General features: G+C 40.0%; 2 protein-coding genes across 4 annotated transcripts in view; both read right to left on the bottom strand.

Annotated features, from left to right (window-relative positions):
• The window catches only part of LOC134822334 (serine/threonine-protein phosphatase 2A 65 kDa regulatory subunit A alpha isoform-like), a 116,857-nt gene that overhangs the window by 72,734 nt on the left and 27,002 nt on the right, over nt 1–17,121 (bottom strand). The window contains exons 2-8 of one of the 3 annotated variants that reach the window (XM_063833346.1): nt 7,999–8,468; nt 7,686–7,770; nt 7,062–7,240; nt 6,643–6,797; nt 6,301–6,487; nt 5,915–6,090; nt 4,149–5,586 (exon numbers count right to left, since the gene is read on the bottom strand). The exons of the other annotated variants lie outside the window; for them this stretch is intronic. Of the exons in view, the coding sequence (XP_063689416.1) occupies nt 5,062–5,586; nt 5,915–6,090; nt 6,301–6,487; nt 6,643–6,797; nt 7,062–7,240; nt 7,686–7,770; nt 7,999–8,458 (1,767 nt within the window). The 5' untranslated portion in view covers nt 8,459–8,468 and the 3' untranslated portion in view covers nt 4,149–5,061. Of the gene's footprint in view, nt 1–4,148; nt 5,587–5,914; nt 6,091–6,300; nt 6,488–6,642; nt 6,798–7,061; nt 7,241–7,685; nt 7,771–7,998; nt 8,469–17,121 lie in introns of those variants that run through there. 3 annotated transcript variants of the gene reach the window in all.
• On the bottom strand, nt 8,632–11,880 carry LOC134821928 (DNA repair protein XRCC1-like). The gene has a single exon (XM_063832756.1). The coding sequence runs from the start codon at nt 10,805–10,807 to the stop codon at nt 8,936–8,938; it is 1,872 nt and encodes a 623-aa protein (XP_063688826.1). The 5' UTR covers nt 10,808–11,880; the 3' UTR covers nt 8,632–8,935.

Raw genomic sequence — 17,121 nt, 5'->3', positions numbered from 1 at the left:
ACTATAAATACACGTCAGTAAAGTAACGACACTTAAACGTTAACACTAAGTAAAGTAAAGTAACGGACTGTAAAGTAGCAGACCATGAAAACAGTGGTATCAGTAATACTACTACACTACTACAGTAGTAGTATTACTACTACACTACTATAGTAGTAGTAATACTACTACACTACTATAGTAGTAGTAATACTACTACACTAATACAGTAGTAGTATTACTACTACATTATAGTACTACAGTAAAGTAGGGAGGAGAAACCGCGTCCCGCGCTATACAAAAGAAGAACCAGTGTGAGAGACTACAACCGCTCAATAGTACAACTACACAGTGTTATTATACTAATACAGGCTATACCTTCCCTCATGATACGGTGGTAATTTCAAACAATGACCTCATTCATATCGAGCTTCATACATAGTGTACATACCACAGACATTCCGGAAAATCGGGAAATTTGAATTGATCAAAGTAACAACAGTTACAGGTCACACCAAGTGGCATTGACTGTGAATCTTATATTAGAGTTGTAACTATTCTCCTCTAAATCTGGTAAGACACCCGGAAGATACATGATACAATGCTAAACAAGTTTATAAAATCACAATAAAATAAAAAGGGTCCAGAAATAAATGTAATATAATATATATCACAGGTAAGTCATGCAGGTACTGCAGACCGGTAGTGGCACTTCTGAGTCTGACCAGGTGCAGTGACTAGTACAGTAACAGTGCAGTAACGTGCAGTAAATATACAATCAGTACAGTAACAGTACAGTAACACTGCCAACAAGGTGGCGGTAGTAACCTTGTGGCGGTAGTGACAGTACCGGGTGGCGGTAGTAACAGTACCGGGTGGCGGTAGTAACCTTGTGGCGGTAGTGACAGTACCGGGTGGCGGTAGTAACCTTGTGGCGGTAGTAACAGTACCGAGTGGCGGTAGTAACCTTGTGGCGGTAGTGACAGTACCGGGTGGCGGTAGTAACCTTGTGGCGGTAGTAACAGTACCGAGTGGCGGTAGTAACCTTGTGGCGGTAGTAACAGTACCGAGTGGCGGTAGTAACAGTACCGAGTGGCGGTAGTAACAGTACCGGGTGGCGGTAGTAACAGTACCGAGTGGCGGTAGTAACCTTGTGGCGGTAGTAACAGTACCGGGTGGCGGTAGTAACCTTGTGGCGGTAGTAACAGTACCGAGTGGCGGTAGTAACCTTGTAGCGGTAGTGACAGTACCGGGTGGCGGTAGTAACCTTGTGGCGGTAGTAACAGTACCGAGTGGCGGTAGTAACCTTGTGGCGGTAGTAACAGTACCGAGTGGCGGTAGTAACAGTACCGAGTGGCGGTAGTAACAGTACCGGGTGGCGGTAGTAACAGTACCTTGTGGCGGTAGTAACCTTGTGGCGGTAGTAACAGTACCGGGTGGCGGTAGTAACCTTGTGGCGGTAGTAACAGTACCGGGTGGCGGTAGTAACAGTACCGGGTGGCGGTAGTAACAATACCGGGTGGCGGTAGTAACAGTACCGGGTGGCGGTAGTAACAGTACCGAGCCTCAGCACTCCACAGTCACCAGAGAATCATTGGCCCTGTTATTGGGATGTAACATGAGAGTATGCATAGGTACACTAGTGAGGTCAAACTTGTTATGAGCTGTGAATATGGAGGAGGGAGAGAGGAAGAGGGGGAGGAGGAGGGCAAAAAACATGAAGTGGGAACTAACCTATTAACCTGAACGCCTACAGTCACCTGTTCTTGATACAGGAACAGGTAATTATCGAATAATTCGATAAGATTTGATGAGTTGGTGGGGCTTATCGTATGTATAAATTAAATCAAGTTATCAAACCTAGTACTGCTACCGAGAGTTATACTTAGCTTACTGAAGTTAGTTTTAAAGGTAACATGGCCTGACAAACCCCTGACCATCACGCAACAATCTACAAATTATAGGGACGAGTCAAATTTAAAAATTTACGAGTTATCGGAAACGAGTGACACTCCAAGTATTTCTGAAGAATTCGAAGAGAAACAACAAGTACCAAGTCAACAAAAATAAGAACTCCATAAATTTCCTCTAAGCAAAATCTCAAAATATCACATGACGCCCACATGACAATAATCAACCAATGAGGAGTGAGCACCACTAATATTACGAACATGAGGCAGTGGGAGGAGGAGTACACTGTGTTAACATGGTGACCTACACTGGGGCTCTAGGAAAACACTGTTTGCTTAGTGGGGACCACGCTGTACCTCAGGTAGTACAGTTACTGTCAGGGGTAGTTATACGTATTTACGGAGGGTAGTTAGAGGTACAGTATCTCTTCTCTGACTGAATGTTGACTCTGACTGAATGTTGACTCTGACTGAATGTTGACTCGGACTGAATGTTGACTCGGACTGAATGTTGACTCGGACTGAATGTTGACTAGGACTGAATGTTGACTCGGACTGAATGTTGACTCGGACTGATTTCATACAGGAAGGGGTAGTAGTTAACTTATAAGGACGTTACTTCCAGTGTCCCAAGAAAGCTCTTTAGTGCAAATAAGGCAAACAAAATTCAGCTGTTTTAGTTTTTAGAAAATCTTTAACATTCATCAAAGCAAAGTTCATCAGAGCAAAATGTCACAAATCTGTGTCGTTCAAGTGATATTCTGAAACACGAAACTGTATTTCATGGCACGTAAAGGAACAAGAACTGTATTCGTCTTTAAGGCTTCCATTAGATACTTCTAGATATGGTAAGTTCATTACCGAAATTAGGAGGAGTGGCAAATTTCGTACAAAATCAAGTCTACCGCCGGCAAAGAAAGGTCCAACACTGTAATGATATAGTTGTACAATGAGTGATGAGGCATGGGAAATAAACCAGTTCACAGTTGTCAAACAGTAAGTTGCCAAATGTGACAACAATACCACCACTTGCCACATCAGCATTTCTAAGAATCCCATAATTATTAATAACTCCGCGGCAGAAGGGAAGTAATACTTCTGATCAGGAACAGAGGTATGAGTAATACTAAGTTGAGTGTTGATATATCGTAGCAAGAAACATATTCTAGCCCTGAAGGCATTGCTCACATAAAACTTTAGCAAGCTCACAGTGGGGAGGTTTGGAAAGCTGATGAGAGGGGGGGGGGGGGGGGGGGGTTGGTAGGAGGGGGCCAGGGAGTTGTTAAGGCTTTGCTGACGTCATGGAAATCCAGATTTTGGTTAAAACCTTTGGGATTCAAAACTGGAATAGACCTATTTGATTCTCTGATAACCAAGCAATCTATTCGTGGTTGACAGTGTAACGTGATATGGACGATCCTTGATGCTGTCGTGAGCATATAACTGGTAAAACATTAACAAAAGTATTTAATTAAGCAATACTACGAACTGGAGAGGGTACAAAGGAAGCAAGCTCCTTTTTAAAAAACAAATAGCAACATTTACTGGATAAAACTACGCTGACCTGATACGAGAAACGGGCAATCCTGGAAATGTTCTTAGAGAAAATTCACGCAAAATCGACTAAATAAGTTGTAAGACATAGGCCATAGCTGCAGGACAAACGAATAAGATGAAGTGCAAAGAGACTAAAAGGTGTTCAGCAGAGTCTTTTCAGCATGACTGTGACTGCAGAAGATATAAGACCGGCGTGATAGGGCGAATCACATCTCATTCCACAAAAGAGTAGCACGCGTGCGCGGCTCACACAACCCGCCAGCTCTGAACAAAATCAAAGTCTAATGGTACCTGGTGGAGTTGGTGCTAGGGTGCTTTAGGGTTGTTCCTTGCATTAACAATTCATAATTCTACTTTTTCAGCACAAAATACAATCAGGCATGCTACTGTCATTTTCTTAAATCATTCATTCAAGTGCTGTTCGTGAAATCCCAAATGTGCGCGCGATCAAAATGTGTACGTTCGCGCAGAGAAACCAATTTTCATGTCTGCCGCGCGTTACAGCGTTAGTACCCTACGTATACGAAAATAACCAGCGCTCTGCTGACCAATGAAAAGGGTTTAATTCTGACCACCTTCAATTCTACGCGAACAGTTCACTTTGCGACAAAAAGCTTAAAACTACTTGAACTTACCCCGCAGTGATTACCAATGACAGTTGGATGATGTGGTATGTGATTTTAGCTAAAGAATCAGACCAGATAAATCATAAAATGCAATCAAATTACAAAACCATTCGTAACAAAGATCAATAACTCATTAAAGTCCGTATATCAAAATCTATCTGCTGCTTAGATGATAAGACTGCTAAACCAAATTATGGATCAGTAAGAGTAATACCATTCATTTATTCTCTTTAATCAGTATCAATCCGAAAACTAAACTTAGGCGAAACTAAACTTGGAAAATAGTTACTCAGAAAACCTCTTTGAAGCTTGAAATGTTATACAGAATAATTCCACCCATATAAACTAGCAGTCTTAAGGTTAATACAATAAATCTTATAAAGAGGAGTACCACACAGAACGTTTTATGCAATTTTTGCGGCAAAAGTTTCATAAGAGATCGAAGTAACAACGAAGCCATTCATAATAATATGATCATAGCATTTTCGCTGCAAACGTTAAACAGTGGCTTTTTTCTAACTCTTTTTTAAATCGCCGCCTGCCAAAGCACATGGTGCCCGTCATAATCTCTGTGTTAAAGAAGTTTGTTTTTGCGACAATTTTAAGCTCGGCAAGTGCTAACATCCAGTCACCACCACTTGGGCAACACAGCTTTTGGCAGTTTGCCAGTGACTTAACGTTACAATGTAAAGTGCCTTGATTAACCTAAAATTAAGTGGCTTCTTATTCCTGCTCCTTTTGGCACCCTCCTAAAACGGCAGAGGAAGCAAGACCGTTTGTTATATGCAATCAATTTATTTATGTCGACTGTGCCATTTACACCGATCTCTTATATTGTCATATTGATAACTTTACTAATTTTTCTATGCATTCAGGAAGTGAAAACACGCGAACAATTAAAAGAAGTAAATACCTACTTCGTCTCATCACAATTAATATAATGAAACAGAACACAAGGAAATATTTTCAAATCATCAAAAAAAAACCTGTCAGAGCTCTCTGTTATCAAGTAGACACAGCATAGGACAGGACTGAACAACACATCCAGGGTACACTGAACTAGTTGCCAGGGGGTTTCCCAGCAGACAGAGCGCGCGTAATCTGCACTTTGTGCACGACAGTATCCCGCACGCGTTGTGTATCAGGTTGTGCGACGCGTCCAGCTCCGTCAAGTTCTTACATTCCTCCAGCCCTTGTAACGAGTGTAACTTGTTGTGCGACAGGTTAACTTTCTCCACCGCTACTAGAGATGAGAACCCTGTAAGACTGGTGAGATTGTTGTGCGAGAGATCCAGCTCGCGCAGCGCGAACATATACTCACTGTGCCCCAGCTTTGTGATGTACTTCTTAGACAGGTTTAGAGGATCACGTGATGTGATGTCACGTGACATGTTGGCCCACCAGGCTGTGACTGCTGTCTCGCACAGCAGCTTGGTCCACAAGTCTCTGTAGTAACCAGTCCTCATGGTGTCCACGTGACACAGCTTCACGGTCAAGTTCCTTATCTCTGTTATCTGAGGTGTGATAAAAATTACATCTGAGGTGTGACAAACATTACATACTTGACATTAAATAACTTTAAATTAAACAATTATTGCTACAAATTGACTAAGCAGATAATTTAGAGATACCCATTCTCCGTATGAAACCTCTTTGATATTTTAATTCCCTTTTGGGTCACTTTAGGAAGCCCTTTGCGGTACTTTAACATTACCGCTACTTTATTTATAGGCGATTATATCCTAGTTGGATATGCACGGAGGCTCGAACCCCAACCTTCTGCACACCAACCAGTGTTCTAACCACTACACCACAACCGACACTACACCTAAAAACAATCACCTGCTCTTTACTCTTATGAGGGTTACAAGTGTTGACCATGTCCAGGTAGGTCAGTATAACCCACTTGTTGTCCGGTTCCAGTTCGTATAATTCCCGGATGTTGCCCAGTTGCTCCTGCACTATGTCTTGTGGTGCTGTGTAGTTTATACGGGGTGAGATTCCTCCTGGTACTACTCCTGAGATATTTTTGGATTTTGGTTAATTGGTTAGAGATGACAGGTTGATTAGTTAGTTAATTGATTAATTGGTATTTTCGTGTGGTGCAGTTTACACGTGGGGAGATTGAATACGTTACTGAGGGAAAGTTTAACTAAATAACACCAGAATTGAAGTGATTTAGAGTGAACACTATTGTGTAGTTAAATCCCCACTCCCCAGCAATTTACCTAGCGTATCCCCACTACACAATGTAACAGTAGCTCCACCGAGACTCACTGTTACGTTATCAGAAAGGTGTGTTGCATCACACCACCACAGTTTGGCTGGGAAACTGTGACAGTTCCACGTGACATTGCCCTTATCAGTGCTCTTATCAGTGCTATTATCAGTGTTATTATCACTGTTTTCCTGTATCTGTGTGAAGGAATGTGTTAGCTATGAAAGGGGTTCCAGGCAAAAGGATTCCTAACGTTTCTACAGAACATTCATGAGGTAAAAAGTGCCTTAACTTCTTCAAGTGTATTAATTAATAGTCATTTTAACCATGTAGCATTATATCTATTAAAAACCTGAATGTTGGTAGGTGCAGTGTAGGTGAGGTTGTTAAGGAGGAGGTTAATTGTGCTGTTAGTTGTGTCCCTGTATACAGCAAGTAACTTATCCTCTTGTGTCTCTCTGCCTAGTAACCACTGATAATACAGCCACACGCTCTGGTCAGACGGGTCTGAAGGGGGTGTTACAGTGGTTACTGTGGTTACTTTGATTACTTTGGTTACTGTGGTTACTTTGGTTACTGTGGTTACTTTGGTTACTGTGGTTACTTTGGTTACTGAGCTGTGATAACTGCGATTACTTTGAACTATGATTACAATCGTTATACTAGTTACCTTGTAAAGATCGTTGTAATAAGTTACCTAGTTTAAAATGATAATATTCATGATATAAAACATCTATGAAAGAAACTTGTGTGGTAAATAGTAAGAGTAACCAGTAAAGTAAGCGTTCTGAGCCCACTCCAATTCTTCTCTGACCACGCCCATATCCTGTGTGTCCAATAGTGTGGTCCTGTAATGCCACGCAGAGTAGTTTGAGAAGTTTCTTTCTATCAGGGACGTGGACATTTCCAATTCGCTCTCTATCTTTATACCTCCTAGTTTCACGATAAACCTGGCAATAAAAGAATAAAGCTAAAGGTTATTGCTGCTTTCGCTTTCGTAATTCAATATTAGCCTGATAACTTTCTATATAGCACACCAGTGGCGTACCGAAGGGCCCTGCTCCGACGCCAAATCGTCGTACTTGAATGTGGGACAATTTTGAAAAACTTAACTTAACTACTGGCAAAACTGCGCGTTTTGCTCTAGAAAAACACTTTTTGAAAGATTTTACGACGTATCTTCTAAAATCACCTAATTTGTCCAATTTTACGTTTCTACTTTAAAGTTTAAGAGGGGGGGGGGGGGGGGGGGGGAGGGACGCCAACAGGGGGGCGGTTTTTCAGCGGGGGGCACCAACATGCAACTTTACACCACAGTAACACACCAGTCCTATATTGTTAATAGTAAGTTGTAAAAAGAAACATACATTTAATAATCAATATCTGCTGTTTTACCTTCTGTAGTCCCAACAGTGAAAATTCCTGGCGTCATATTTAAGAAAGAGATTACACAAGTTTAACTCCTCCTTTATTACACATTCTGAAAATAAACACAATATAGAGCGTTTTTCGTGTGATGGCAAGCAGAATGCTGGCTATTTATTGAAGCTCAAAGTAAATCTCACTATCATTCCACCCCTCACAAACCCCTTCTAAACCCATATCTACTTGGTTTACATTCCCTCAACCCTCTCTCTTCCTCAACCCCTCACCTCTCCCTCAACCCTCTCTTCTCTCCCTCAATCCCCACACGTGACACCCGATCTACCTGAGGTATTCTGTTCAACGAGCCATCTGCGATGAGACCAGAGAGAGTAAGCTTTAGGATTAACGTCCAGACATCTCGCTACAAACAACTTCTCAGATAGTATCATAGCAGCTTTATTAGGCGCCTCACGTTCACACGTCTTATCACTTTCACTTTCTTTTTCAAGTGTTTCACTTTCTTTAACAACAGTTTCACTTTCTTTCTCCTGCTTCTCATCACTACAACTACTGAATATGTCCAACAGCACTACTCTCCGCCAGTTCCACAGTGTGCTAAACTCAGGTATATTCTCCAGGACTTTGGTTATGATGTTCAGTAACTCTACAGACCTGTCCCCACTGTTGTACATTCCCTTTATCTTGTTCATACATTTCAGATAAACTTGCTTCTTCTTCTCGCGTATCTTGTTCTTCTCTGCTTCCTTTTCAGCTGTTGTCTTCACTTTCAAACGGCCATGCATTTTAGTTTATCTACCTGGCGATTAATTTGGTTATTTTTTGAAAGTTTTTAATCACGAAATCATACGTTTACCCATCCTTATAAATGAATGATAACAAAATTATGGTTTCCCCTTTTTTAATATAATCTGGTCATTTTATGTTAAGCAATTATTTACTAACTAATTTTGTGGTTTTAAAATACTTCTTGAAAACAACAACACAAGAATCTCTGTGTTCTAAAAGTTGGATACATAAATTACATAAATTAAATCAATTACATTTGAAATATGACTATCTACTTAAAGTTGCCATGGCTTTGTCAGATATGATAATAGATGACTGATACCAAAGAAAATTTCAACAACTCTATGAATAATATATTATAATAATTGACTTAAGATAGAGTGGAATAATATAAAACGATATCAGTCTGGCACATACTCTGCAATCTGTATTATATCGATGATTAATATTCATAATTCTTAGAAAAGATATCATCATTGATTGATATAATAAGGAGTTTTAGGAACAGCCGACAACTGATCACTTGACTCTTCAACCCAAGAGCTCTGCAAAAACTTAATTTTAGAGTTTACAAGTAAAGCTTGTTTAAAATCTGATAACCAACAGTCTGATTTAGTGATAATGAACATGACCTCCGGAGACATATGATCATGAACCTTCCCACCATACGCCACCAGATATCTGTGTAACTGTCTTAAGTCTTCAGCGTCCTGGAAACTATCTGAATGTATGAAGAATCTGTGTCCAGCAAAAAAGTCCGGGAGAGGTGGAAGACCCAGACGTTTAATAACACTAGTTTCTGTCTCCTCATCAGTATCAGCTTCATAGACTGGGACATCACCAGACTCAGACTCACTGTCACTTATATCAGGGAGAAGTGGTTTAGAGTCGGGGTTCACTTCCTCGTCTGAGCTTATCTCTAGTGGTTGATTTCTGACGGGCTTCTTCGAATGCTTTTCTGATCTATCTACAATTTCTTCTACTTCTTCTTCTTCTTCTACCTCTGCTTCGTCTTCCTCATCAGAAGAGGAGACTATCTGACTATGAGTAGGGGCGAATTCCTCGTCAGATCCATCATTCGTCTTCCTCTTTTTACTTGGTGCGGTCTCTTCATCACTATCGCTACTTTCTGCATATTGAATCTTCTTAGAAAGTTTCCGTTTTAAAGGACTATTTTTGGGTTGTATGCTCACTTTTGAATCATCGTCTTCGTCATCTGATGTTTCATCCTCACTCGAGGATTTAGAAGATTTATCTAGTCTGTACCTGCCCTCAGACACTCTCTTCTTCTCCTTTTTACAATCAAATAGCCACTCCTTCTTCACAATGATCCCCTTTCCTTTAACCTGGTTGAATTTAGGAGTGTTTGGAATAGCACAAATAAGATGAGTTGCTTGGGGACACCAGTCAGGCCGGTACTGACCTCCCATGGATATTCCTAACTCCCTAATGTCAGATCTTAGAGGGTTTTGGAACCCGCTAAGAACAAACACAACGTCACTCAACAGCTGGGAGATATCACGTTTTGGAGTGGCAGATGTTGAAACTTTGGTTTTCGGAGGAGGAGTTTTAACTCTAGTTTTGTTGCTACTAGAGGGCTTATCATCATCATCATCATCGTCATCTCTGATGTCAACGACAGATCCGGAAACTCTTTTAAATCCCTGGTCTCCCGACTCCTTCAACCTATCCAAAGCTTCTTTTGAGGTAGAAGCCTTGTTTTGCTGTAGTTTTGAAAGTAAATTAGACGCTGCCTTTCCCTGTTTGTTGCCTCCACTTTCTAATACTCTCTGTTTCTTCACAACAGGTGATTTTGCAGCGATGCTAGAAACAGATGGTCTACTAACAGGATCCATTACTTTTAGTGGGGCGGCAGCTACCTTAGACAAGGGTTTGTTAATACCCTGCACAGTCACAACAGATAAACCATAGCCTGTGTTTTTATTGTAAGGTTGAGTACACACGATCTTAATGCGATCCCACTTTTTATCAGCAGTCTGTTTACAGAGCTCTTCTTTTCCAAACATCCTGATTTTAAACCTGTTTGTTTGGGCTCGAGACTCTGAAGGCGTCATGAAGGAGGACATGACTATCAGATTCTCAAACTCGGTATCATTGGCACCGTTGGCCACCAGAACTTCTACAAAAGCTGAACCGTTGTTCCCGATATCAATACCAGTTATCTGTTGTTCAGACTCTAGCTGGAGTATGACTGATGCCTTTGCAAGACCAGGTTTTTCTGTAGCCCACTTTTTGAAGCTGTCAGAATATAACAGGTTCTTAGCACAAGCCACTTTGTCTTCTGTACTGCAGGATACCACACTTGTGATCTTTATAGGTGCCATCCTAGGGAGGAATGTTATAATTTAATCAGGTTGTAGTTTCTAAAAACTCTTTACTGTATAGAGTATTTTATTAGATAATAACAAGGTAATGTTATCATCGGTTTAATTTCAAATCACAGAATAACTGAATAATATCTATAACCCACTTATAACTTTATAATATCTGTTATATTAGAATAACTGTCTTAAATTCATCATTTTACAACAAAAATTTAAAGCGTTATATGCATTAATACGAAGCCGACAACTTTGACATAACTCTCTTGTACAAACAATTTCATAATAATCTACATGTGCGATGTACATTGTGCAATCAAATTAATATTAATTGAATTGACATAATTTTTATAAAAACGGCTCAGTAACGATAAAATTGATCTCAAAATTCCTTTAAATATTTTCCTGTTTTCATTGAAGTTCTAATCACTGCATTATGATTATTCCAAAAATCAAATAACTAGTACAAAAAACTTATTATATAATATATTATTACGATTATAAGTCATACGTATAAAATCGAATGTGAATTTTAAACCACTTTATCGACAATGTCATAAATATGGTCCCTTGCATTGAGCACATCCTCTTTAGGCCCGATTAGAATAACTTTAGTATCATCTCCCTCGCGAATATTGTATTTAATATCGACTTGCACATGGTAATCTCTTTCTATTTGTCTGAGTCTTGCTTTCCTTTTGCCAGCAATGCGACCTAAAGATGAAGTTTCAACCCAGATATCCATTGAGCCTCGTTCCACTACTAACTCATTCACAATCTCTTGCACCAAATTTTCAGCTTCCTTGCAGTTACTCTCCTTTCCAGAGATGGAACACATTCTGGGATTGTTCAACCTTATTAATGTGTTAGTTTCCTGTTGGATCTCAGCTATCTTGCATTGCAATTGAATATCATTTCTTTGACAATTTGGTAGGTTAATCTCCATCTGGAAGTCGCTAATTGATAGTTCATTTGAAAATGAACCAGCAGCAAAAGTATCAGAACATGGACCAGCAGCGATAGGGTCAGAATGAGCAGGAGCAGATTGGAGATTAGAGTAAGAAGCAGCAGAAGGTCCAGAATAGGAACCGACCGGAAATCCGGCTGAATCCGGATCCGGCCGGATATCCGGCTTAAAAATCCGGCTCCGGCTCCGGCTCCGGCTGGAAAAAATTTGCCGGATTTTTGCCGGATTTCAGTTTTTTTTACCGAAAAAAAATTTCAAAAAATGTAAAGATTTCTGCCAATAATAAACAGGGTAGCCTGAATCGTGGAAAAAAGTGGTTTTCAGAAAAACTTAGAAAAAATTTTGACTTAGAAAATTTCGGTCCGAGTCGTTCTCGAGACGTACCTCCTGTATCGGGAGCTCCCGCTTCCGAGCTCATGTTGCTAAGGGGAGGCCTGCCTTCCGAGATCACATTACCGGGGGGAAACCTCGAGTCCAGAATTGTGTATCGAGGGGTTGGTGCGGACTTCGAAAAACCGAAAAAATATTTTCGGCTAATAATGAACAGGGTACGTAGCCTGAATCGTGGAAAAAAGTGGTTTTCAGAAAAACTTAGACAAAATTTTGATTTAGAAAATTTTCGGTCCGAGTCGTTCTTGAGACGTACCTCCTGTATCGAGAGCTCCCGCTTCCGAGCTCATGTTGCTAAGGGGAGGCCTGCCTTCCGAGATCACATTACCGGGGGGAAACCTCGAGTCCAGAATTGTGTATCGAGGGGTAGGTGCGGACTTCGAAAAACCGAAAAAATATTTTCGGCTAATAATGAACAGGGTAGCCTGAATCGTGAATAAAAGTGGTTTTCAGAAAAACTTAGAAAAAATTTTGACTTAGAAAATTTCGGTCCGAGTCGTTCTTGAGACGTACCTCCTGTATCGAGAGCTCCCGCTTCCGAGCTCATGTTGCTAAGGGGAGGCCTGCCTTCCGAGATCACATTACCGGGGGGAAACCTCGAGTCCAGAATTGTGTATCGAGGGGTAGGTGCGGACTTCGAAAAACCGAAAAAATATTTTCGGCTAATAATGAACAGGGTAGCCTGAATCGTGAATAAAAGTGGTTTTCAGAAAAACTTAGAAAAAATTTTGACTTAGAAAATTTTCGGTCCGAGTCGTTCTTGAGACGTACCTCCTGTATCGAGAGCTCCCGCTTCCGAGCTCATGTTGCTAAGGGGAGGCCTGCCTTCCGAGATCGAATTACCGGGGGAAACCTCGAGTCCAGAATTATGTATCGAGGGGCAGGTGCGGACTAAGAAAAAACCGAAAAAATGTTTTCGGCCACCTCCCTGGGCTAGCCCCCGGCTATAATCGCAACCTTGGCAGTATTAAATTAGAGGAAAACTGAACCTTATTACGAACAGTAGCTCTAGTATTTATCTTAATCACGTATTATTATTAATATTATGATCCAGTTTTGTGCAGACAGCAAACTCCTGTCTTGCATGCGAATCAGGGTACAGTTGTGCTTCTGATTGTGACGAGATATGAAGGTCACGTGTTCAGGGTAGTTACGTAATTAGCTCATTACTGCAATCACGTGACTCAGCTCTAGACGCCAGACGGTGATTAGTACTGTACTAGACAGTGTCTGCTTGCGAACAACCCTATTAAGCACCGCTCGTTGTAAATCACGTGACAAAATGATACTCAGACCTGCATGACGAAAAGGGAATTCGCACAAACGGGTAACACGACTCCTGTCCGAAAGCGACATCTGTCCGAAAGCGACATCTGTCCGAATCAGGGTACCAGAAAAAAACGACATCTGTCCGAAATTGTGACCTGATTTCAATACGACACATTTCCAATTAGAGACATGATCTAAACTGTTACTTGCTAAATTGTATACGTAACATGTCCAATTTGAGATATGATCTGAGCCATAGTTTACTACCACAGTTTATTTTAATTTGATGTCGATAAATTGGACAATAGTTTCAATGTTATTTAAATGTTATAAATTAATTCAATATAATACAATATCACAGAATCAAATCTAAAGCATAGTCAAATTTCCGATAGCTTTAAGGAAATCCATAGGGTTGCTGTAGTTGTCGTAATCATCTACAATTCTCTGAAGTTGTCGATCATAACGGATCCATTTGGGTGCACGTGGCTCAGGTAGTTCCCGCCCGTCTCTTTTGGGTTTCTTCACGTCTGTAAGGGCTTGTTCTGCTTTAAGGCAATCAAGGAACTTCCAAATTGTGGGCTTCGAGCAGGACAGCATTGAATGGAATCCGTGATGCCGGTGTCGTTACTTCGCTTGTCGAAGACGTATCTGAAGCCATTTAGGATAGGGTTCTCCGAGCCTTGTTTGCGTCCAGGGATAAACTGAAGATTGGTTGCCATTGTGGATTGCGATAAGTGATCTCCATACTGCTGTCCTATATGTACTCATGTCCTGTGATGTGATCGACAGCTTGTTAGGGTAGCACGATCCTGTTCTCAACTAGTCAATCACGTATCGATGGATCAGATCTTAAGGGATCACATCAGCTTTAGAACGTCACGAGATTACCTGTGAGCTTGTGAAATGCGAATGTGAACCGAAATTACAATATGATCCGAAATTCGGACAGATGTCGCCAAAAACGACTCCTGTCCGACAGCGACATCTGTCCGAAATCCCTAATTCAGCTTTCGGACAGATGTCGCTTTCGGACAGGAGTCGCCCAATCGCACAAACGCGCTCAATCAAGGGTTTGGCATATGCCAATTAGATATCATTTCTGATAATTACTCGTCTAGTGTCGTGACTCGTGTCTACTCTTGTTACATTTTGTCTGCTACGTACTGCTTGTTTAAACAATGTCTAGTAGTAAATCTAAAACATCGTCCGTCTGGTTGATCTACTCAGAAGAAAATGGGACCACTTATGCAAGCTGCAAGCAGTGCTCGATGAAGATTAAGCGTGGAAATACTATTACAATTGTGAAATTATCATACTATTAAGAAATGAACTTGCTGCATGCCTATCATAATTATGACTTTTATTTGGTTGAAAATTGAACTTAGCTAAAAATTAATCGAAAATATAGGTCGGGCGCGAAAACTGTTAGTTAGACACTATTTTATTGTGTAATTCCACATGATAATGACAAAAGTATAAAAATAAGAATATAAATTTAAATTTTCCGGCAAGATCCGGCAAAATCCGGCAAGATCCGGCTGCCTTATATTTCACTCTGAAACCACCGGTTCCGGTCCGGCAAAATCCGGCTTGCCGGATTTGAGATTGAAATCCGGCAAGATCCGGTCCGGCAGCCAAAACCCCAATCCGGTCGGTTCCTAGTCCAGAACTAAGAGCATCGTGAACAGCTCAGTAACAATTTGCACTGGCTTCTTCATTACTTTTCTGATAAGTTGAAATACCCACTTGAGATCTTCTGGTGACGAACAAACTTGCTCAAGTACATCAAAAAGTTCTTCTGCTATAATAGGAGTATTCTGTTGACAAAGACACAGATCTCGATTATCAAGAAGATATTTGCAGTTATCAGACACATTCCTATCTTCTTTAGACAGACTATCTTCAAGATACTGTGTTACTGGTTTAACTACATACTGTACATTAGTAGCTCCAGCCAGTTCCAACATCAAGTCCAACTGCTGGTGAGAGAGAGAATGCAGGTTTTCTTTAATATACCTGGAGATAAAATCCTCATCTCCATTCGCTGACCTGATCTCATCAAATGCGATCTTGATTATCTCCCGAGACTTCAGCTTCGCGAGACGCGATGGCGAATGCAGCTTCGTCAAACAGAAAAACTAAATCCTGATAAGTTGGTTCTTCAATTGCCTTAGCAATACCGGTGAAAAGCTCTGAACATCTGGTCACTAACCACGTGACGTTAAACACGTGACTCATCTTGTTAATGTCTCTGAACATGTCTCTAGAGATCAGAGGAGTTTCTCCTGAGTAGGCAGCGTCTAGAAAATATTTCACAGCTTCTTCGCTGAACTCCTCCATATCCAAACTGGTCAGATGAAGAGTTGTGGTCATGTGATCTATCACGGGACTGTTAAAGGACAGAATCACCGAACTGGCACAAACGGTTGCCCCGTTTTTGGTTTTTAGTGCTAGGGTACTGTGGGTCGGAGAGTTCAGCAAGTGTCTTCCAAAGTTCATTGGTACTGAAATATTGGGGGCCATTGTGTAGGATACTTTACCTGAGAAATAATTGATAATTAGTTATATTAATAGTTACAGACTACGGGGTTATCAGAATAACTAATATCAACAATATTATTATCTACATATCATTATTTCTGCGATATTAAAAGGTTCATTCTCTATTAAAAATTTTTACGGAATACTAGATACGTTTTTAAATACACACTTACAGTGACTACAGAAATGTAATAAAACAAATAGCATTTCGAATATTATTAAAATTTATAAAACGATCTATAAGTAAAAGTTAAGCATAAGGTCAATAAATAATCGTAAAATTAAATGTTATGAAACAAATTGCATTTCGAATATTATAAATATTTATAAAACGATCTTTAAGTATAAGTTAAGCATAAGGTCAATAAATAATCGTAAAATTAAATGTTATAAAACAAATTGCATTTCGAATATTATTAAAAGTTATAAAACGATCTATAAGTTAAGAATAAGGTCAATAAATAATAAGCCGTCGTGTTCTGCATTGAAGGCACTTATAAGATTAAAAAATTGATAAATTCACGAACAGTTTGGATAAGAACCACTACCGTAACTAACCACCACAAACTTTTGGTATCACCGGTTTACTTTGAAATTACTAATTAATGATAATATCTCGAAATCATGTAATCTATCTATTATTAGAATAACTGTAGCTGTCTATGAAAAAATTATTCGGTATTATAAAATTCATGTTAATCGTCATGTGCAATCAAATTGGTATTAATGAAATTGCCATTAATATTATTAAAATAAATGATGTCTTCAGCAAAGATAATTACATTGATGTTCCGATAGACGGACTTAAAAACCTGTCTATATCATACCACTCACAGTGGGCCACCATGCTATAATAGAGGAAAAATTGAGTTCTTTTAAAAGTAATTAAGTAAGTTTTGTATTGCAGTAGAAAATCTTGGCTATTAGATGCAAAAAACCATAATTGAATTGATTAAATGGCTTTCGCGCAGCGCGTCGGCGATTTTACGAAATTTTTTGACTGCCAATTTTTTCACTTTTGGCAGTCAAAATTGGCATAACCCATCATTTTATTTCTAAAATTGGCTTAAAACACCGTATATTGACTCCTAATTAAGGTGAAAGTACTCTCTTTGATTCAATTCAAGCAAAAAACCATGTAATCATA

Source organism: Bolinopsis microptera, chromosome 10, assembly GCF_026151205.1.
Source record: "Bolinopsis microptera isolate Bmic1 chromosome 10, MBARI_Bmic_1.0, whole genome shotgun sequence".
Classification (NCBI taxonomy): Eukaryota; Metazoa; Ctenophora; class Tentaculata; order Lobata; family Bolinopsidae; genus Bolinopsis; species Bolinopsis microptera.
The sequence above is the reverse complement of the archived record's forward strand: the minus strand, read 5'-3'. Positions and strand labels throughout refer to the sequence as shown.